The sequence below is a fragment of the Lycorma delicatula genome, chromosome 6 (assembly GCF_047948215.1).
Source record: "Lycorma delicatula isolate Av1 chromosome 6, ASM4794821v1, whole genome shotgun sequence".
NCBI classification, from domain to species: domain Eukaryota; kingdom Metazoa; phylum Arthropoda; class Insecta; order Hemiptera; family Fulgoridae; genus Lycorma; species Lycorma delicatula.
In genome coordinates, this window is record NC_134460.1 from 142,783,408 (window position 1) to 142,806,732 (window position 23,325).

Sequence of the window (23,325 nt, forward strand, 5' to 3'; positions counted from 1 at the left end):
CTGAAGGAACATAATTCTCCACTGGACAAAAATTAAGAGTATTAATTCTTAGAGTACATAGTACTCATACTGATGAATAGATAGAACAAAAAAGTTCATCAATATTAGCCTCTTTTTTAATCTATTTTATAACATAACGCAAACTACACATGAGCAGAAAAGTCCTCACAGCCCAAATATATGAAGAAGATTAAGTAATTAAAAAAATAAATAAAACTACAAGGGAGGAAATTGTAGATAACAGAATATATTATCTACTTCCATAGAATTATAATTTTAACATAAGCATGTAAGTTTTACTGATTACAAACATGTTTACGACGTTTATATTCAGAACATAAACATATTTCATTTACAAGAAGTAACAAAAAAAGAAGACATATACTGCATTTAATGTACTTTATATAAAACACAATTTACAAATATTTAGACAGGCATTATGATATGACACTATCAATTAAAACATAAATATGAATAAGTAAAATCAAATATATAATGGATTTTTACCAAATTTGTAATATTATACATTCTCTGAAACAAAAATATAAATAAAGCTTAAAATGATAATATTAGCTTAACAATAATTTGAAATCTTAAAATAATTACTGCAATAATTATTATATTACACAACTCTCTTTTAACATGAATTCATGCAGAAAATAAAATAATTTATAATAAAAAAAAATTACAAAAATAATTTTATTAATATTTTAGCAGTTTTTTCCAGAAAGTATGCCTAAAATACAATATTATGTACATTACATTGTGATAATACGATCACTTAATTATGATATTAAACATTTTTTTTTATAATTATAATTTTAAGTTGTCATTGCTGTTGTGTTGTAGTAGAAGGAGAAGTTCCAGAACTGCCTGTAGTATCAAACTGGCTTTTGTTTTTTAATAAATATGCAGCCAAGTAGCTGATTGGATCCGATGGTCTAAAAGAATAAAAAATAAATGTACATGTAAAAATTAACAAAAAGTATTATAAATATTGCCAGTCTAACACTTTCTGCTTAATAAAAAAATAATAGTTGATGACCATTGGTTGAGTGCTTACATGGTGAAAGTGCAACTATGAGGGAGATTTTTATTATTGTTTCTGTACTGTTACAAAAACAACAATAAGAACATGTCTCTGAATTGTTTTTAAATTCAAATATTATAATAATAACATTTATAATGTCTGTACATATATATTTAGGCTAAATAAATAGTACAACAATTTATTTCTGCAAAAGCTCTCATCAATCATCTCCTGGCAATTCAGCCAAACTTATCTAGTTGACTGGCTAACAACCCCCACTAAAAATACATTTGTGCAATTATAATCAATGTTTAAAATGCATAGTCTATTTAATAAACATGTTTAATAGTTTACTGTATATGTTTGTTTACATTAATAAAATTATCCTTAAAAAATTTATTTACTTCATTTAAAGCTAATATTAATTTATTTCTCACATAAATATAATTTTTGTTTGCCCTTAAAAACAACTCTATAGATATTAATAAACGTTTATTTTATATGATTTATTAACATGATTATAATCACTCCTAAACAAAAATAACTAAAAATGAAATAAAAATTGTGAAAAAAATCATATATGAAAAACTGTTACTAGTTTAAGAAATGTCTCAAAATTCTAAAACTAATCATCCTCTTATTGATCAGAAGTTGTTTTATTTTTTCTGATTATTTTTTTAATTAATTTTCTGTAAAAGATTTGGTGACACAAATTTTGATATAAGTTTTCAGAGACGATTTTTAGCTATCATAATAAATACCAAATTTTGACAATTTTTTAATTTTTGTAATAAAAGAAACAACGTTAACATTATACAAAAACCAAAAAAACAATATTCTTCATTATAATCCATTTTATATAATTACATTCAAACCAGTTATTACATTTTTATGTAAAAAAAAAGTACAGCTTTACAAGTAAATGCAGTTATCTAACTCATATAAAAATTGTTTATGTAAAAATGATTTAATTAAAATTAAACTAAACTATAGCTAAATACATTAGCTATATTATAGTGTACTTTCATAGTTTGTATAACTTTGTGTTTGTTTTACCATAATGAGCGATTTTACTCAGAAATATGATTTGACTGTAGGGCATTTAAAGCTATATATCTTGCACAAATTAGTTGACATCATTTTTAAATTTAATTTGTGGTTACTTTATTTAATTGTCATTAAGGTACACATACAATTTTGATTTTAGATGGTTTGTATTGCCAGGAACTGGATTATTTCAAAATAAGTAGAAGATTCAGTAACTATATAATGAAAGAAAATATAATTTAACGAATTATTAAAAAGTATACCTCTCTTTAGCAAGAGTAGAAAGTGCTTGTAAAAGAATAGGAACTACTGTCTGGTCAAGATACTGTCTAGTAGGTAGTGACAAGAGATCCACTCTTGGTTTCTTTTGTGGTCCAGATTGTCCTTGATCTTGAGATGCATCTGCTCGTTCATTGTTTATCACTTTCTGGAATAATTAAATCAAAATTCACTAGATTAGACTAATAAGATTATTAAAAACTAATGCAGAAACTGTAGATTATTTTATTAGTTATATCTCACAGAAAACTAATATCTGCTCATTCATAACATGCTGCTATTATGTCATTTAGTTGAACAATTTAACATTTCTATAACTGGATAGGGGACCTTATGGTGTAAAATACAATTACATGTACAATATTGAAGCATACTTCAGCGTTGCAGAATGAGATGTTGGGAACCAAATAAAACCATTGTCTGCTTGTACAACAATAATCATGATGGTAGGGATGTTTATTTTACTCATGCTTATCCCTACTCTTACACTTACCTCTGCGCATGCACCGTTTCATTTTATTTAGTTCTACCAGTTCTACTACTCATTAAGTGGCACTAGTTTATGCTTCAAATTTTACCAATTTCAAAACATGCGATCCGATCCCCTATCCAGTTATACAAAGATCAGAGATTTCCACCTAACAATGGTAACTAATATAATTCCTACAATAAAGAACCATTCATTTCATTTTTTAATTTATCAAACATTAAAAAGGACTAGTCGAGAAAGCAACACATTTTAATAAAACAGAATGCCATTAGCAATTAAACAAGGATTTGTAACAAATAATTTTGGTAAAAATCAATTAGAAAAAATTAATGCTACTGACTGCAATGATGCCTAAATGACACATCATCCATTCTATTTCATCTATTCCATTCAATGGTGTGAGTGTCAGTGATTTATTACACTGATCTATATTTTCAAAACTCTCTCTATTAACAAAATGACAATCTTCAGCATAAAAAACTTCTTTGTACTGTGTTTATTCTTCAACCAATAATATGAAATAACGAACCAACATAAAGGTTCCAGTAAATCGAAAGCAATAATGATGAGAGGTTTATTATAACATGGTATGGATTAGAAAACAAAACTGGATTTTGTCAAAAATAATAAACAAAAATAATAGTCTAGAATAGTTTAGTAGATCACACTAACTAAGCTGCTTAACAAAATATTAAACTACTTCAATTCTATTGAATAAAGAGAACATATAAATAAAAGAATATATGTAAATGTATAAGATACAAATTTTTATTTTTTACCACCTTGTAGCCAGTGAAGCAGATAATCTCTACATTATGTTTGTTATTTGTTAGTGAATGAACAATTTTAATGAAATAAACATTAAAGAATTTTTTTTTAATCCCTGAAGTACTACTTTATATAAGAAATTGAAAAAAAAAATCAAACGGTGGACAGTGGCAGCAATTTTTAAAAATTGCACACTGTGCACATTGAAGTGCAACATTGTGAAGTGCACATTGCACAGGTGATTAAACTGAAAAACAATTTACAGCCTAGAGAATCCTACAAACATAAATAAATATATGATTTTTCTCAACTTTTTCAAAATAAATATAATTTATATTTTTTGTGAATGTGTTTAACATAATTTTGTAAAGATCAACAACAATGAAGAATCTTTTCACAGTTGGAAATTTTAGTTAACTTAATTTTAGTTAACTAAATATCCCCATCTTTTCAATATCTAGTTTGATCCCAATTTCTAGGCAAAATTTTGGAGAAGTATAGGATTAGAGAAGTATATTTACAAATAACAGAAAAAAGGAAACAATCTTATTATTTCAATAATAAACTTATTGGAATTTTTTTCTTGGTAAATTGCAAACTTGCAATAATCATTAATAAACTTTCTAATGTTATTTAAACCAAGGGTGATTAAAATGGCCTGCTATAAGGAAGACATTGAAGAGAAAGAATAAACTATTTTTTTAAAGAAATCATTACAATATACCCTGCTGAATTTCCAACATAATGTAAAAAAATTATAGATAATACATACAAGAGCAGCATCTGAAATCCCATTTGTTCCTGATACTCCAAGTGTAGTGGATGTCGGCTCACCATCTGCTGGAGCTGGTTCACCTTAGAATATAAAAGATTACAGTTAATCAATTGAATGACATTTACTACTAATAACCACATAATAAGTAATAATTTATACTTTTATATAATAATACTAAATGAAATGATAATAATGCTCTGATGAACAATACTACTGATAAAAAATAAGACGTTGCTGGGTTAGCATTAAAAAATGTATTTAAATGATTACTTTACTCATTTTCACCTAGGTTTTAAATGTTTCATAAACAAAGCAAAGTTTTTGTTATAACAAAGTAAATTTGATTTTAAGATTAATTTTAAACAAGACCTTTTTTATGATCAGATAATAATAATTAATTAATTATGATTAAATAATTAATACTATTATATAAATATGGTTATTTATATTTTATACCAAATAATACAAAAGTTTTATATAAAAATTCTTTCTTACAATTTTTTTTTTTTGGTCTTCAGTCATTTGAGTGGTTTGATGCAGCTCTCCAAGATTCTAGTGCCAGTCGTTTCATTTCAGTATACCCCTACATCCTACATCCCTAACAATCTGTTTTACATATTCTAAATGTTGCCTGCCTGAAAAATTTTTTCCTTCTACCTGTCCCTCCAATATTAAAGCGACTATTCCAGGATTCCTAAATATGTGGCCGATAAGTCTGTCTCTTCTTTTACCTATATTTTTCCAAATGCTTCTTTCTTCATCAATTTGTCGCAACAACTTTTCTTAAGATATATAAAATATTATTTATGTCACTCACACACATATATATATATATATATATATATATATATATATACATATTTACACAGGATAATTTTATCCTCATAAAGACTAAGCTCATAGACATAAAATTCTGTTTATCTACAAAACAATTACTTAAATCCTTAAAAAAACACTTATGCCTATTTAAAATAAGATCTTTTTTTTAAAGTACAAAAGTAAGAAATAAAAAGAAAAAGTTAAATACAGTTGCATTTTTCTTCACAATAACTAAAAACGTTCCAATTGTAGATCGACATGAAACTAATAAAAAGGTTTTATTTTCAAGTAATTTCTTACAACAAATGTTAAGAGAGTAAAAAAAAAAAATTATGAATTAAATACAATAACTTATAGAGTTTTGCACGAAGTATAATTCAGTAATTGCCAACACCCAATTTAAAAACCATAATAGAAGAATATATACTTGGAAAAAGCCAGGTGATACTGCAAGGTATCAGATAGATTATATCATGGTTAAGCAAAGATTTAGAAATCAACTCGACCATAATTTGGTGATAATGAAATGTAGATTGGGGTTTAAAAACCTGAAGAAAAGGTGTCAGATGAATCGGTGGAATTTAGAGAAGCTTGAGAAAGAGGAGGTAAAAAAGATATTTGAGGAGGACATCGCAAGAGGTCTGAGTAAAAAAGATAAGGTAGAAAACGTAGAAGAAGAATGGGAGAATGTTAAAAACGAAATTATTAAATCAGCAGAAGCGAACTTTGGCAGAACAAAGAGAACTGGTAGAAAACCTTGGGTTTCAGACGATATATTGCAGCTGATGGATGAACATAGAAAATATAAGAATGCTAGTGATGAAGAAAGTAAAAGGAACTATCGACAATTAAGAAATACTATAAACAGGAAGTGCAAACTAGCGAAAGAAGAGTGGATTAAAGAAAAGTGTTCAGAAGTGGAAAGAGAAATAAACATTGGTAAAATAGACGGAGCATACAGGAAAGTTAAGGAAAATTTTGGGGTACATAAATTAAAATCTAATAATGTGTTAAACAAAGATGGTGCACCGATTTATAATACGAAAGGTAAAGTCGATAGGTGGGTAGAATATATTGAAGAGTTATACGGAGAAAATGAATTAGAAAATGGTGTTATAGAGGAAGAAGAGGAAGTTGAAGAGGATGAAATGGGAGAAACAATATTGAGATCTAAATTTAAGAGAGGATTAAAAGATTTGAATGGCAGAAAGGTTCCTGGAATAGACAGAATACCTGTAGAATTACTGCGCAGTGCAGGTGAGGAAGTGATTGATAGATTATACAAACTGGTGTGTAATATTTATGAAAAAGGAGAAGTTCTGTCAGACTTCAAAAAAAGTGTTATAGTCATGATACCAAAGAAAGCAGGGGCAAATAAATGTGAAGAATACAGAATAATTAGTTTAACTAGTCTTAACTCAAAATTAGTTCAAAAATCTTAACTAGAATTCTATACAGAAGAATTGAGAGGAGTGGAAGAAGTGTGGAGAAGACCAATTTGGTTTCAGGAAAAGTATAGGGACAAGGGAAGCAATTTTAGGCCTCAGATACATAGTATAAGGAAGATTAAGGAAAAACAAACCAACATACTTGGCGTTTATAGACCTAGAAAAGGCATTTGATAACGTAGACTGGAATAAAATGTTCAGCATTTTAAATAAATTAGGGTTCAAATACAGAGATAGAAGAACAATTGCTAACATGTACAGGAACCAAACAGCAACAGTAACAATTGAAGAACATAAGAAAGAAGCCGTAATAAGAAAGGGAGTCCGACAAGGATGTTCCCTATCTCCGTTACTTTTTAATCTTTACATGGAACTAGCAGTTAATGATGTTAAAGAACAATTTAGATTCGGAGTAACAGTACAAGGTGAAAAGATAAAAATGCTACGATTTTCTGATGATATAGTAATTCTAGCCGAAAGTAAAAAGGATTTTGAAGAAACAATGAATGGCATGGATGAAGTCTAACGCAAGAACTATTGCATGAAAATAAACAAGAACAAAACAAAAGTAATTAAATGTAGTAAAAATAACAAAGATGGACCACTGAATGTGAAAATAGGAGGAGAAAAGATTATGGAGGTAGAAGAATTTTGTTACTTGGGAAGTAGAATTACTAAAGATGGACGAATCAGGAGCGATATAAAATGCCAAATAGCACAGACGAAATGAGCCTACAGTCAGAAATATAATTTGTTTACATCAAAAATTAATTTAAATGTCAGGAAAAGATTTTTGAAAGTATATATTTGGAGTGTTGCTTTATATGGAAGTGAAACTTGGACAATCGGAGTATCTGAGAAGAAAAGATTAGAAGCTTTTGAAATGTGGTGCTATAGGAGAATGTTAAAAATCAGACGGGTGGATAAAGTGACAAATGAAGAGATGTTGCAGCAAATAGATGAAGAAAGAAGCATTTGGAAAAATATAGCTAAACGAAGAGACAGACTTATAGGCCACGTATTAAGGCATCCTGGAATAGTCGCTTTAATATTGGAAGGACAGGTAGAAGGAAATAATTGTGTAAGCAGGACACGTTTGGAATATGTAAAACAAATTGTTAGGGATGTATGATGTAGGGGGTATACCTAAATGAAACGACTAGCACTAGATAGGGAATCTTGGAGAGCTGCATCAAACCAATTAATTAAGTTTTATGGGCATTAAACGCCCAACTACAAGAAATAATTCAATTACAATTGTGCTGATGAAAAAATAGTATGTTTGTGAAGGTAAAAATAAATATATATTCTGTCAGTAAACAATATTATAAAAATTGTTCGGAAAAGTAATATGAAAATCCATCATATTAAATAAAAAAATATTCACTGAAAAGAAACATCTTTTCTTAATTCTACTTAAATAATTCCTAATCTCTTACCTAAAAGATTTTATATGAGATGTAGATAAAAGTTCCACTGTCTTATTATTTTAGTACTAACTGGAAATAAGTTTTCCAGTTGTCATGCCTAACAGTTTTAGGCATAAGCAATTACACTACTTTGAAAACAATTTTTTTTAATCTTTGAAAACAACCAAAAATAGTTAAATTATCATCTACAATGAGTAATCAATAATGCAAATAAATTATTGTAACTTAATAAATAAATAAAATGCCCTTGAATAAATGAATGGAAGAACCAATTTTAAAGGGAGCATATCTCATAAACTAATGTTCTAGCAAACTATTTTGTTAAACTCCATTATATGCCTAGCAGATATTGTATATATCTGCTACAAACATATGTCAGGTTTTAAGTCTTCACTAGATGGTGTTTGATAGTCGCAGTATATGATTATCACATTTTATTAGTGTAATTTAAGTTTTAATTGCTGTAATTCAAGCTTAAGATAAGATTTTAGGTGGTTAATTTTAGGTAACTGAATGATTTCTTGCACTGAACTTTGTATATTATCAACATAACCTCTCTTTTTCTGTTTAGCCTCCAGAACCACCGTAAGATATTACTTCAGAGGATGATATATATGAATGTAAATGAGGTATGGTCTTGTATAGTCTCAGGACAACCATTCCTGAGATGTGTGGCTACTGAAACCAAACTGCCAAAGAACACTGGTACCCTCAAATTTGTATAAAAGTACTGTCTTTACTAGGATTTGAACCTAAGAACTCTCAACTTCAAAGTCAATTGATCTGTGATGATGAGTTCACTACTAGGCCATTAACCAAACATAACATAACGCTTGCTAACCTCGTCTGATTAACCTTAAATATTAAATGCTGGGAGACTAACAAATGTTTTAATTTGAATGTTCTAATTTTATACATAATATTAGTAAAATAAACTTCATTATATGCCCAGCAGAGATTATCTTATGGCTATAGCGGGCTTATATAAAATACTAATGCTGCCTAGAAATCCTGAAGAACTTATTCTTTGCCAACAAATGTTTGCTGGGCACATAATGAGGCTTAACCAAATATTTTTATAGTATTTATATGTATATGATTCCACACAGATAGGAGTGGTAAAAATTGTTTATGTACAATTATTGTATTTAACTTACTTTAAGAGACAAGTCTTTTGGGAGAAGTTGAACTGAAATATTCAATATTTAAGAAGTAATTTTTTAGAACAGATTAAAGATATATTTATGCAGTCAAATAAAGCAGAGCTTAAAAGATATAAAGAAACCAGGGTTAAACAGATTTACACCAACTGAATTATTAGAGAGAAAATTATAAAGTGGGGTAAAAATAAAAATCGTACTGAAAATAGGTAATCATACTGTCTGTGAACTGACATTCAATGAAATCAATTATTTACAAAATAATTTCTTTTAAATAACAAATTTAAACTTAACAAAAATTTAATTTTTACAGTGAAATTTTTTAAATCGCAATGCAATCATCCTCAGGGTACCAGTACTGTATTTTGTTTTGCAGTACCAGCTAGTTATTGCTAGTGGTTTCTATGTTTAGACTGCAGAAAAATTTGTACTTAATGTATGGTTAAAGAATGATACAAGATTCAAATTACGTTAAAGTTCATGTTACATTTCCATGCATTTCTATTAAATTGTGGTTTTTTAGTAAAATCTTTTGAGTGTAAATAAACATCTAGATTGATTTTTTTTTGAGGTTTTAGGAGCATAAAGAACTGATTATTACTGATAATGTGTTTCAATAATGTAATTGGAAGACATCAACTTTGATATAAGATGTTATGAGTTTCTTTACGTGACATGCTGTGAATAAGTGTATCAGTTACTGTAGATTATCACTATTTTGAAATTCTGTTTTTGCTGGTTGCTCTTTGACGTATTAAAACCAATAAGATTTTTTGTGAGGAACTTCATAATTGAAATTTTATTTGGATCTAATTTGTTTTAAGTATATGAAGAATTGTTTACAATGTTTTGTGTTGTCTTGACAAATGATATAACGGAATAAACTTTTGAGTCGTCTGACTGTATCAGTAAAAATTTGCCAATAATTGAGAAAGTAATATAAAAATTAAAGACATTGGCTAAAAAGAAAAAAATTAAGGTGTGCTGGGCACACCTGGAAACATTTACAGATAATATTGTAAGGTGTTTTAATACTATCTGATGCTCAAATTGAGAAAGTAATATAAAAATTAAAGACATTGGCTAAAAAGAAAAAAATTAAGATGTGCTGGGCACACCTGGAAACATTTACAGATAATATTGTAAGGTGTTTTAATACTATCTGATGCACAATAACAATATATAGCTACACTTTAAAAGGACATTTGTTAATGTTCAATATAATGTTTTTAATGTTCATTTTGAACATTAAAAAACATAAAACATACATTTTTTAAATAAAACTTCTAACTGTATTAAACATTTATAATTATACCAACAACATACTACCATGATAATGGGAAGATATCTTCATTGCCATGAACAGTTTTATCAATTATTTATTTGAAAATTCACCATTTTTGATGTGATGTTCTGGGTAAAGTATTTATTATTAATTTACAACTTATAGCTATTCAAAATAAAAATATAGATTAGAGAATGCATGCATTAACAATAGGCAAATTAAATGAAATGTGACTGTCATACTTCTTATAAAATATGATAAATTTACATTAGTGTGCATATAAGCAATTCCACGAGGCGTGTACAAAGAGATCATGATTTGAAATTAATAACTTTAAATGGCAGATACCACCTGAATGCTGAAATGCTGCTAGATCATCCCACTGCCTTAGGCTATAACAATATGAAACTGCAATTTATTCCGTACTCAATTTATGTATTATTTTTTTTAAACCTTAATCAAATCAACTCATTTAATGATTATCATTACCAACACTCCCAACGCAATTATATCATGTTAAACTTTGACCCCAAAACTTGGGCACTAACGCCTAAAATAGTCACTGTGGAATGATTATTATTAACGTTCAGTAAAATATCTTGGTCCTAGTATTAACGTATTTTATCTTAAAGTCACAGTATTTTCAGCTGCTAACAAGTTTTCTGCAAAATAAAATTACCTAAAATTTAATAAAGTAATTTAATTACCACAATCATTAACTAAAAAAATATAAGTTTATTATAGTAAACGATATGATAACGAATAAATAAATATCAAGGAAAAAACTCGGACCTTAACCTTAAACGTTAGTAAAAACTTACTTGTCGACATTTCCAGTGAATCCTGATGCGATTCAAACAAAATTCAGGTTAAAATAAAATACAGAAAAAAGAATACTTCGAAACAAATTTTGCCACTTATTACCACAATATTTAAATATAACAGTTACATTTCATAATAAGTACTCAACTTTCTAACAATCTCATATATTTAAGTCAGCAGCTGGTTTTTGATGTACAAAAACAAACGGTTGAAAGTAATAACACATTTTCTAATCAAATATTTAGCACTAATTGAACCCCTTAAGAATCATTAAAATAGATCAACTAACACAAATTGCAATTAATATTAATGGTAAAATGACATGTATTACGATGAAAATAATTTAATAATACCGTGTAAAAAAAAATTAAATTAAATTCTGCCATCAACAGATTTAAATAAGGTTTTGTAATTATAAGATGCATAAACAAAATTTTACTTTTGTAAACGTATCACAATAGAAAGATTAAATATGAAGTAAAATAAGTAATTCACGAAGCAGTATTGGACAACCTGTTAAGCACCACAGCGGGATACATAAAACTCAAAAAGTTAAAAACAAACCATTTTACTTGCAAAAATGTTCAGAAAAAATATATTAATTTCACTAATGCAAATTGTTCTATGTACACGATCCTTTTTTCACGATTGTACTTGTATCTTCTACACCATAAATCGTTTCTGAAACTAGCGTTCATCATCACAGAATCCCTTTTATAAAGTCACCCACAGTAATAATTCAGATTATATTTGTTTTAGAAGTGAAGTGGAATTGTTTACAATACATTAATGTCAACAGTATGTAGGAAAATTTTAATCATGGTGTTTAACATGGAGATCTATGAAAACCAGTTTATTTAACACGATACAAATATTCTATTCTTAACTCATTCCCTTCAATTTCTTTCTTGCTACCAATTAGTTGTGCCAGATCTTGTGTAATCAACAGATTTTAAGAATGCAGTTTAAATTTTACCCAGAACTAATTTTTTTAAGGCTGTCAAGAGTATTCTTATTTTACTGAACTTTTATAAAGTGTGGGTTAGAATATTTACTCTTAAAAAACAAAAGTATTCTATTAAACTTTCTTGTTTCTAATAAACAAAAAAGCTAGGAATTTTATCTTTATTTGACCTTTTCCAACAAGTTTCACAATATTTCTTAATACCTTTATACTGAAGATAAATACATTAATAGAATTTTAAATTAATCTGTTAAAAACATATTCATCTTTACTATATTTTAAGGTGAACTGGAAAGTAGTGTGACAGTATTATGTAATACAATGAATTAGTTTTTGGCCATGGTTAACCATATTTTGCCACACTGCAAAATTATGATTACGAGGGGTGATGGAATGTAATGTAACAGAACAAAATGTCACATAAAATGACAAATGTTGCCATCTTATAATTTCATTCTCCTATTATTAATAACTGCTACACTCATTTAAAAAATTCCTGTGGGTGAGGTAGTATCAGAATAGTTCTCTGATGTTTTTCTACATGTCATAAGGCAACTAAAATGAGAGTAGCAAGCTCTTGCAGAGTACTTTCAGATTTTTATCACCTGTCACAAAGCATATTTACTACTGTAGTGATTAGTGATATTGATTAGTGATTAGTGATAACAGTAGGTTTACTTGTTTGACACACTATTCTATTTATTTTATACTGTGCTATTTTTGTTTAATAAAAGCACATTTTTTGTTTGTTAAAGTTCAGATCAGTTTTTAATTATAATAATTTAAAATAACATTCTAGGTTATCCTTTTGAACCAATTGCCCCTAAATTAACTGGACTACCAGAAATTCATATATTAAATATCCCAATGTGACCTTTAATCAATTTTAAATCTGCTTCCTGTCATATTATATTCAAAATAATAGATAATATTTTAGGAATATAATGAATTTACCTATAATATTTAATATAAAAAAATGGTTACAAATTAGTAAATTAATTAAATAACTTAATTGTAAATAAAGACACTAGAATGGTTAGTTGTGAGATAACTAACATGTGTCCTAGCATACCTATTGACGAAACCATAAAATAATAAAAAATACATTAAAAAGTAACCAAGAAAATCAAAAATTTATTAAAGGTATCATCCCAATTATAAGAAATATTTATCAGCATAAATATTTTGAATTTAATAACAAATATTATATACAAAAAAAAAAATTAATAAAATACCTTGACTGTGGAATATCCAATATCAGCAATTATGTAACAAATTCAGTATCCATAAAGTCTTTCCATGATTACAAAAATTTATTACAAAAAAATTATTATAGTTACAGCTGTGCGGTTTGTGGCAAAAGAAAGAAAAAATTATCAAGTTTTTTTTTACCATGTCAATGAATTTCAACATCTGGGCCTCTTGTCACTTGTAGAATATCCAACCGATAACCAATTTCATGCTATTTGTTGGTCAACATTTCTTCAGTGACACTAGCAACAGCTTTAGTTATTCTCCATCTTAATGTGTCCAGATAAGGTATGGGTGTTATTTAGACTCTGTCCTTAACATAACCTCATAGTAAAAAGTCTAAGAGAGTTGTGTCTGGTGGCCAGGGAGTGAAACTGTCACGTCCAATCCATCTGTCATGAAATAATTCACTCAGAAAATCTAGAACTAGTAATCACTAATGTGGTGGTGCACCATCCTGCTGGTAAATCACTCTAGGTTGCAAGTCATTTAGTTGAGTATAGCAAACTGTTGCACCATATCCAGGTAAATGTTAGCTGTTATAGATTGCTCAATGAAAAAGAAGAGATCAATGATTCAGTTGTGCATCAAACCATACCACACATTCACTTTAGAGGAATCTCTAATTTTTTACCTGGTAAAGTACGGATTTTCTGAGCCCCATATTCTCACATTATGCCTGTTTACTTTCCCTGAGGTGTGGAAAGTAGCCTCATCTGAAAAACACACATGCTGCAGGTACTCATTGTTGTTATTAATCCATTGCAAAATCTCGGTTGCAAAGGCAGCATGATGAGGGCTGTCATCTGGCTGTAGATGTTGCATATCTGAACTTTATACGCGTGCAACTTAAGTTTCTTGTGTAAAATTTTGTGCACTATTGATCATGGAATCCCTAGTTCATGAGAAACACAATGGTTAGATTTGGAAGGGCTATGTAGAAATGCTTGCTACACAACCTCAACCTTCTCTTCACTAACGAATGGCCGCCCTGTTCAATGTTGACTATACTTCCACTCCCCTTAAACTTTACATACCTCGCAATGATACACTTGCTGTTAGGTACTGGTTGTCCTTATTACCTTCTAAAATTTCACTGCACAGTAATCTGTGATTTTGACTTGTGATACTACAACACACATTGCGCCTTTTCCTAGATTGACACCATTTTATAAAAAAATTGATCACAATGCCCTCTACTCTACCTGCAACAAACCAATATAAAAAAACTTGATAATTTCTTCTATCTTTTGCCACAAAGTTTTAATATGGATATGGTATATTGACGATATTCTCATTATGTATAACCCAGTAATAAACAGTGAATATCTAATAATATTAAACAAATTAGATTCTTATAATGAAAATTTAAAATTCATATTTGAAATAGATAATAATAGAATGTTAAATTATTTTGATGTCAATATCGAAATAAACAAGGACAACTAACTAAACTGAAATATCAGTGTATAGAAAACCTACACCTAATAATACAACAATTCATAAAAAATCAAATCACCCTTGGTCTCGTAAAAATTAACACTTACGAGGTGCGACAATAAAGTAATGAGACTGATTTTTCTTTGCAAGATGTAGCAACCCTGCAGCTTGCGTAGGTACACCATCTTTGACCTTGGTCTATAAGCTACTTCTAGTCCAAGCGGCACATTGATGCAACTGCTCAGTCATGAGTTGTGCTGTAATAAGTGTGAACACGTGTTTGTGTCTCTCGTCACAGAAATGAAACCGCAAAATATTGCGCAACGGTATGCCATTTCTTTTTGCGTTAAATTGGGTGAAAACGCGACGACAACTTATGGTAAGCTTCAGAAGGCTTTTGGAAAGGAGGTTATGTCAAGAGCTCAAGTTTTTCAGTGGCATAAAATTTTTAGTGAAGCCAGAATGAATGTTGAAGATGAAGACCGCAGTGGACGACCATCAACCTCACGGACAGATGTCAACTTGACCAGGGTGCGTGAAATCGTACGATCTGATCGAAGGTTATCTGTGAAAATTATTGCAGAAGAACTCAACATCAATCGAGAAACGGTTCGTCTAATATTAATTGAAGATCTTGGTTTGAGAAAGATTTGTGCAAAAATGGTCCCCAAAAATCTCCCACAACAACAGCGAGAAACATGGAAAAATGTGGCAGCCGATCTGTTAGAGCAAACGGAAATCAATCCAGATTTGTTGAGCCGTGTTATCACTGGTGATGAAGGTTAGTTTTTTCAATACGATCCAGAGACAAAACGCCAAAGTTCGCAATGGTGTTCAAAGGGATCACCCGGACCAAAAAAAACTTGCATGTCAAAGTCAAAAGTAAAAAGCATGCTTGTGTGCTTCTTCGATTCCAAGAGAATTGTTCATAAAGAATGGGTGCCTCCTGGACAAACAGTTAACCAATATTTCTACAAAGAAATTTTAGAAAGACTTCGTAAACGAGTTCGTGTCTGTGCCAACATTGCTGATAATTGGATTCTGCATCACAATAATGCGCCATCCCATACTGCTCTGTCAGTACAGCAATGTTTAACCTCAAAACAAATTTCAGTCATACCACAGCCACCTTATTCACCAGATATCACTCTGTGCGACTTTTTTCTATTTCCAGGAGTCAAAATGGCGGTCAAGGGACACCATTTTCAAACAACACAAGATGTCCAAAAAGCTGTGACAAGGGTCTTGGAGGATATTACAGAAGATGAGTTCCAGAAATGTTACCATCAATGGCAGAAGCGCTGGAATAAGTGTGTGCAATCAGAGGGGAAACTACTTTGAAGGAGACAACACTAAACATGACTAAAACAATAAGCAACATTTTTTTTTCACATCAGTCTCATTACTTTATTGTCGCACCTCGTATATAAATGTGATTAATAGAGCAATCAAATATACACATAATAACAAGAAAGTTAAATGATAAAATAAACATCATAAAACATATAGTGGTTCAAAATGGATATGATACTGTTAATTAATAATATTTATTAAAAAAAACAACTGTCAAAACACAATAGCAAAATACTTTACAACCAATACATAAAAAGACACAAAAGAGAGAAAAAATAAACATGAAGTATTTATGTACTAATAATATAATTGAGAACATTACTAAAACTTAAATAAAGAAATATTTAAGCCAGCATACAGATCTCTTAGACATAGATTGTAGATTTTTTTTGAACATTATAGAAAAAAACAAAAATAATTAATTATGTTTTTCTATTATGACACACAATCTAATAAACAATAATCACTCTATTTATGACAACAAAAATTTAGAAAAATATTATAAATTAATAAAGATAACATAAAATTAAATATATTAGAAAAATATTACCTACACAAATACAAACAAAATTTCAATTTGATAGACCATCAGACAGTATTTGAGAAAGATGATGGTCTTATAAAAATTAAGACAGATAGCTGCACTCATGTAAATTAATACACAATTTTCATTATTTTAGTATTTTTATTTTAAAATTTTTATTATTCAATAGCAGAATTATTATAATCATGACTGAGATGAGGGATCTTACGAAAGTATTTTCATGAAAAATTAGGTGAGATATGTTTATCTCAATCAATATTTTGTACTAGGTGGTTTATTTAATAAAATTTAAATATAATTTAACAGTACAGAGGAATAATATCAATTTTACAAAGATTAATTTTGATAAAATATGTACATATATTTGTATTCATTGTTAAATTTTAGCACATCTGAGCCTTATTGGCATTTAGATTGCAACTGAGGTTGCATACAACTGCAGCTAGCAGCAATATACAAGTAGCTGCTCACACATTTACACGTGCATACAAGATCTTAGATAGTAGATTTCTCTGTAACGGTGATTAACAAACTTTTTAGCTTCATAACTCTCAAAAAGTAAAAATAATATATAATGAATATTTCATGACCCTCCAACTCGAACCCAATGAAACCTAGTTAAAACTGTTTAGTTGCATTGATAGTAACGGGTATGAACAAGCATGTATAAAATGTACAAGCGTGAGCAATTTACAGGTTCCAACTTGATACGTACATGCTCCTTGTAATTTTACCTGCTTGCATAACATTCACATTGAGAGTGTCATGTTATGTCTTGCATATGATACATTTGAAAACATCTTGCTCTCAGCAGTATAAAAGAGAAATACATTGCAGAACATCAGTTCAGTTTTGAAAACGAAGCATGAGTGTAGTGCCTTTATTTAAGTTTATAAAAACATTGAAAATAATAATAATTGAGGTTTTGTTTTTTAGTGTGTGGTCAAACAATGTAATTGTATTTTTCTTTTCAATTAGATTCTTATACAAACTGGATAGATTTGTGAAGAAAATGAAGTGAACCATCTACATCCAGTAAAAAGTGAATTGACTGGTAAAAAGACAAGATTGCACGACAGTTATTTAAATTATAGTTTTACCTCACTGGATGGAGTCACAGTATTGCTTTAAGTTCTTTCCGATAAAAGCATGAACCTATCAAAATTACTTTGACACTTGAAAACTAAACATCCGGATCATAAAAGCAAACCCTTCAAATTTTTCAAAAGAAAATTGCAACTTGGAGAAATCAATAAGCTTCTATTTGTAAATCAACCTACACTGTTAAAAGTATACTTGAAGCATCTTATCTCGTAGCATTAAGAGTAGCTAAGATGTCCAAACCTCATGCAGTAGCAGAAAAAATCATATTGGCTGTTGCAATTAATATGGTCAGTGTTTTATTAGGTGTGAAGAAGTAAAAAAATTGAAAAAATTCCGCTTTCTAATGACACAGTATTAAGGCAAATTGATCACATGGCTGTCAATATTCGCAATCAGATAATTCAGGAAGTGAGCTCAAATGAATTTTTTAGTATCAATTTGATGAATTAACAGAAGTGGCAAATATTTTCATTTCTTATGTTTTGTGAGATGAATGTGATAGGGACATATCAAACAAAGAAAATATATTGTTTTGCAAATCAATATCTGGTCATGCAACAGGACAATGCCTTTATGATGTTTTATTATGAAGCTACTAAGGACTTTTACGTAGAATGGACAAAATGTATCATAGAATGTAGTGATGGTGCAAAGGCGATAACAGGAAAGAACAGTGGAATTCTGAAAAATTAAAATATCGTCTTATACCAAGGACAGAATGGATCTCTGCTTTCTTCACAGGCATGTGAAGGAATTTGTTCTTGCCACAAAAAATATGCCGGAAAATTTCGAATAGTCTCTGTAAAGCTGTAAAAATGGTTAATTTTATTAAAAGTTAACTATTACGGAATAGGCTGCTCGCTAAAGTATGCGATCAAATGGGCGAAAAAATCTCTTCTTTTCCATACAGAAGTCAGGTGATTAACGCGGGGGAAAGTGTTAACCCGGTTATTGGAATTGAGAGATGAATTAATAATATTTTTCCAGGTTAAACAGTCGTTCTCAACGATTTTTACAGAATAATGAATATATATTGCTGTTGGCTTAGTTGATGTATTTTCGCATTTAAACGACGTGAATGTGAATTTACAAGAACGTGATAAAACATTTTATTAATATCAGACAAAGTTCATGCCTTCAGTAAGAAGCTTGATATCTGGATTCGCCTTCTAGGCTAAAATTTTGATACGTTTCACTCCTTCCAATTACAATGAAAAAATCTGGATGAAACAGACACTATTATTCACCACAGTTTGGAGAGCATAAAGATACATTTGCGTGAGCTAAAAATTAAGTTGCCGGAGTATTTTCCAGAAGGTAAAAATTATTTCTCGAAGAAATGGGTACTGAATCCATTTAGTGAAAACGTTGTTGCAGCTGCTAATTTATCAGTTGAGATTCACGACCAGCTCATCGAAATGTCTGCCGATAAAACGTTACAACTGCAGTTCATATCTGAAGATTTAGAAACGTTTTAGCTTGCTCGTCGAAGTAAATATGGAAATTTAGTCACAGAAGCATTGAAAATATTAATTCCTTTCTCAACTTCTTACCTCTGTAAAAAGGGGTTTTCATCTATCGTTGCGCTAAAAACTAAATAAAGGAATCGTCTTTTATCACTTGAAAACAATTTTCTTTTGTGTGTTAAATGAAAAACAAATGCAATCATCTCATTAATTTATTTTCTTTACATTAATTTTATAACATAAGTAAAATGTTTATAATTTTTTTTTTCATAGAATGATTTTATTATTGTCTACGTGTAGAGTTATAGGTTAATTTGGCAATCCCCTTTCATATTACCGCGACCCCTGGGTTGAGAAAGCTGCTCTATATTATTGATCATCTATCATCTCGCCTAAAATTAAGTACAGTATGTGTTTAAGAAGAGCCTCTAAGATATTTTATACAGACCTCAGTGTGAATATAAACTAAAAGGTACATAATTGTGGCTCGCCAACCACCTTGTGAGAAACTCTGTATTATTAGGTAATGTTTATGTTTTCTTTAATAAAGAAAAATTTCACATGTTATTTATATAAATTATGTATCCCTATTTTAATGATTTTTTTTTGTTTGTTTTTTTTTTGTGTTTGACATGTTTATGTATTTACGAACATCAAAATGTTAAAATTAATTATACAATTTACAATAATATTAATTTATTTAATATTGTAAGGAAAGAAAAAAATTATTACAAAAAGGAGACCTAAAATAAGAATACGTACAACTTAAAAATGAAACCGAAGTACTGACAATGTGTGTGAAACGATTCAAATTGTGATTATAATTCAATACTTACGAGGTATTTTAGCTATTTAGGTAATAGGCTATTAAATAACGAGACTAATGCTGCTACAGAGGAACTGTGCATGCGCCAAATTCGTACGACCGACAGGTGTGTATCATGAAGCCTTCTCTTTCGATTTTTGCCACTCCAGTTTATGTAGACATATAGTCTGGCCTCTACTTGGATAACATCTGGTTTTTTGTTTTGGCTAAAAAATAAGTGTTTTATTAGAAAACAGAATTGTCGTGAAATTTCATATAAAACTTGGAAAACCCGTTACTGAAACTTATGTTTTATTAAAAAAAACGTATATGGCGATGAATGTTTATCACGTGCGCGGGTTTTTGAATGGTTCAAGCGTTTCCAAAATGGCCGTGAAGACGTTGAAAATGGTTCTCCCGGGTCGCCCTTTCACGTCAAAAACGGATAAAAATATTGAAAAAATTGCTAATCTGATCCGATCTGACGTCGGTTAACTATTCTTGTCTTTATTCAAGGACCTCTCTCAACTTCGTGAAAAAATAATAAAAAAACGACCCGAAATGTGGTAGAACAAGTCATGTTTTCTTTATCAGGATAACGCACCGTCTTACACTGCATTGTCTGTCAAAACGTTTCTAGTTAAACATAACATTCCATGTTAAACCAATCACCTTATTCGCTTGACTTTTATCTGTTTTTCGCTGTGACTTTTATCTGTTGCCAAATCAAATCTGCATTAAAAGGAACAAGATTTCAGACCGTTGAAGCCGTGAAAGAAAAAGCGGCACGCGTCATGAAAGCGCTTACAGAAGAAGATTTCCAGCACTGTTTCGAACCATGAAAAATTCGCATGGGGCGTTGTAGGGATAGAAGAGGGATCTATACTGAAGGGGTTAAAACTAAATATGTATAAATTTAAAATAAAATATTTTACAGCATTAGTCTCGTTATTTAATAGCCACGCCTCGTATTGGATGCTCACTTTGAAAGTGGATTAATACAGGAAATTGAACCGTAAACTATTTCAGAATGGACGACCTGGAGAAAAATTTAATTTATCTCAGGTAACTTAACTATGTCTCAATTATAATTATGTCTCTAAAACTGGTAGGGATATATAAAATTTGTGCCTATTGTAAGCTGAAAGCAGGTTACAGATTCATATCATAACTGATAGAGCAACGGTTAATTACACTATAAAAAGACGTATGCTAATCAAAATTTAGATTTTGGTTCAGACTTTTCACTATTATAGATTATATCCACTTGTAGCTGCATTATAATAAATAAAGGTGAATTTCGGTTTTATTTAGTTAGGATCTGCTAGTTTAATGTGTCCCTCTTACACATTAACAGTACACTTTACCTATAAGACTTTCTAACATCGCAAAGGAAGAAATGTGTTCAGTTACCCTCCAACAACAAATGGTGGTAGGAAGGCAGAACTAAGGCTGCCGTTACCGTTAAAATTTAATTAGTTTGAAGACATGAAGTGTAGTACTCGGTGAACAAATAATACATTTTTTCAAATTTCTATAATTCTTCCAAGAAAAAATAATTTTCTAAGACATGTTAAAAATGCGTAAGTTATTACATTAATATGAACCACTTAAAAAAATGCTTTAATATTAAATAGTGAGATAGTTATGATATAGTATAGGTAGTTTGACAGTAAGCAATTACAAGCTTATTAAGTCATAATAATATAAATACTTACAGATTCGATTCCACAGTATTGTACGATATATCTTTTTGTTCATATTGATCAGTGATGATAAATTAAAAAGCCTCAAGGCAGTAATGGTAATCATCTGTTAAAATATATTTCTGATAAAATATATTTTTACTTTTTATCTTTAGCCATATAAAGTGGTTAGTAACAGGCCGTTTGAGATTATGTACTACGTAGACATAGGTAGATATTTGTTTTACTGCAAAATAATATAATTTCCCACTTCTACTGAGAGCTACAGCAGCAGTTGTTTAAATTAATTAAACGACAGGTAAAATTTGTTTCTCACCAAACATTAATTCAATTTTTATATGATCTCTTAACAAATTTCTGGATCGTCGATTCACGATTTTGTCAAAACATTTTCCTAAAGTTTTATTGCCTAAGGTTTTCTTCAGATAAATTCAAATTCTCAACAATGAAACAGAAAAGTCAAGATTTAATTTAGTACAAAACTCATTTTTCCCCATGAGGTAGTACATATGATATCTTTAAAAATAAATGTTATGCATCTTTTATGACCTGTACCACAAACGTATGTATATATAATTATATGTATAAATAAATTTCTGTACATACAGTAAAATAAATAGATACATTAAATCACATTCGAAAAATATCAAAGAATTATACACACAACCAAACAAATTGTTTATTCTAATCTTTTTACTGGTTCTAGAATACTGATTTTATATAGATGAAATGGAGTAAACTTTAAAAGTTAAATATGAGAAATTATTAGTCAGTTATGTGAAAATGTAAGATGTAATTAAACGTTAAAGAACATGTCTGCCATTAAAAAACATTGCTGACAAATATTGTTCTTTAATATAGGATAATTAAAGAGCGTGCGGGTGACAATTTTGTACACAGTATATTTTTTTATTTCAAGTTGCTTAACGTATGTATACGAGGTCTGTTAAAAACAAGTAACCGAACATTTTTAATTACTCATTAATACTTAATAATTAACACGAAGATATTTAGTGACATGCGGTTGGCAGCATTGTGTTCCGCATAACCTCCTCTGTAATCACATGTTCTTGGATTGTTGATATATCGTTTAGTTTTCGTGTTATTGTTATTTGAGCGACAATACAACGTAAACTTTTGTGTGAAACTGGGGAAAACTTTCACAAAAAAGTTTCAACTTTTGAAACAAGCTTACGGGGATGATGCTCTGAGTCGTACGCAATGTTACGAATGGTTTTCACGATTTAAAGTGGCCGTTAGTCAACTGAAGATGACCTCAACCAGAAAGTCCTTCGACTTCAACTGATGACACCCACGTTCAACAATCAAAATCAACAAT

The 23,325-nt window shown here is 29.6% G+C and overlaps 2 protein-coding genes across 4 annotated transcripts in view; one reads left to right on the forward strand and one right to left on the reverse strand.

The window, feature by feature from the left end:
* LOC142327009 (uncharacterized) overlaps positions 1-23,325 on the forward strand; it is a 46,103-nt gene that overhangs the window by 6,990 nt on the left and 15,788 nt on the right. The window lies entirely within an intron of this gene.
* On the reverse strand, positions 374-22,056 carry LOC142326307 (protein dpy-30 homolog). Of its 3 annotated transcripts, none has more exons than XM_075368691.1 (4): positions 21,999-22,056; positions 4,387-4,469; positions 2,341-2,504; positions 374-941 (listed from the first exon to the last, which is right to left on the reverse strand). In XM_075368691.1, the coding sequence occupies exons 1-4, from the start codon at positions 22,039-22,041 to the stop codon at positions 830-832; spliced, it is 402 nt and encodes a 133-aa protein (XP_075224806.1). In that variant the 5' UTR covers positions 22,042-22,056; the 3' UTR covers positions 374-829. The 3 variants fall into 3 exon arrangements, with proteins under 3 accessions (XP_075224806.1, XP_075224808.1, XP_075224807.1); XM_075368693.1 differs by lacking the exon at positions 21,999-22,056 and adding an exon at positions 11,353-11,590; XM_075368692.1 differs by lacking the exon at positions 21,999-22,056 and adding an exon at positions 10,774-11,113.

What these genes read in the sequence shown, in the direction of transcription:
- LOC142326307 (XM_075368692.1), bottom strand. Translation starts at nt 10,846, where the DNA reads ATGATCTCTTTGTACACGCCTCGTGGAATTGCTTATATGCACACTAAT. An exon ending in GGATTTCAGATGCTGCTCTT is followed by an intron (nt 2,505 to 4,386) that starts GTATGTATTATC and finishes TAATTATTCCAG; the next exon opens with AAAGTGATAAACAATGAACG. An exon ending in TCTACTCTTGCTAAAGAGAG is followed by an intron (nt 942 to 2,340) that starts GTATACTTTTTA and finishes TTATTCTTTTAG; the next exon opens with ACCATCGGATCCAATCAGCT.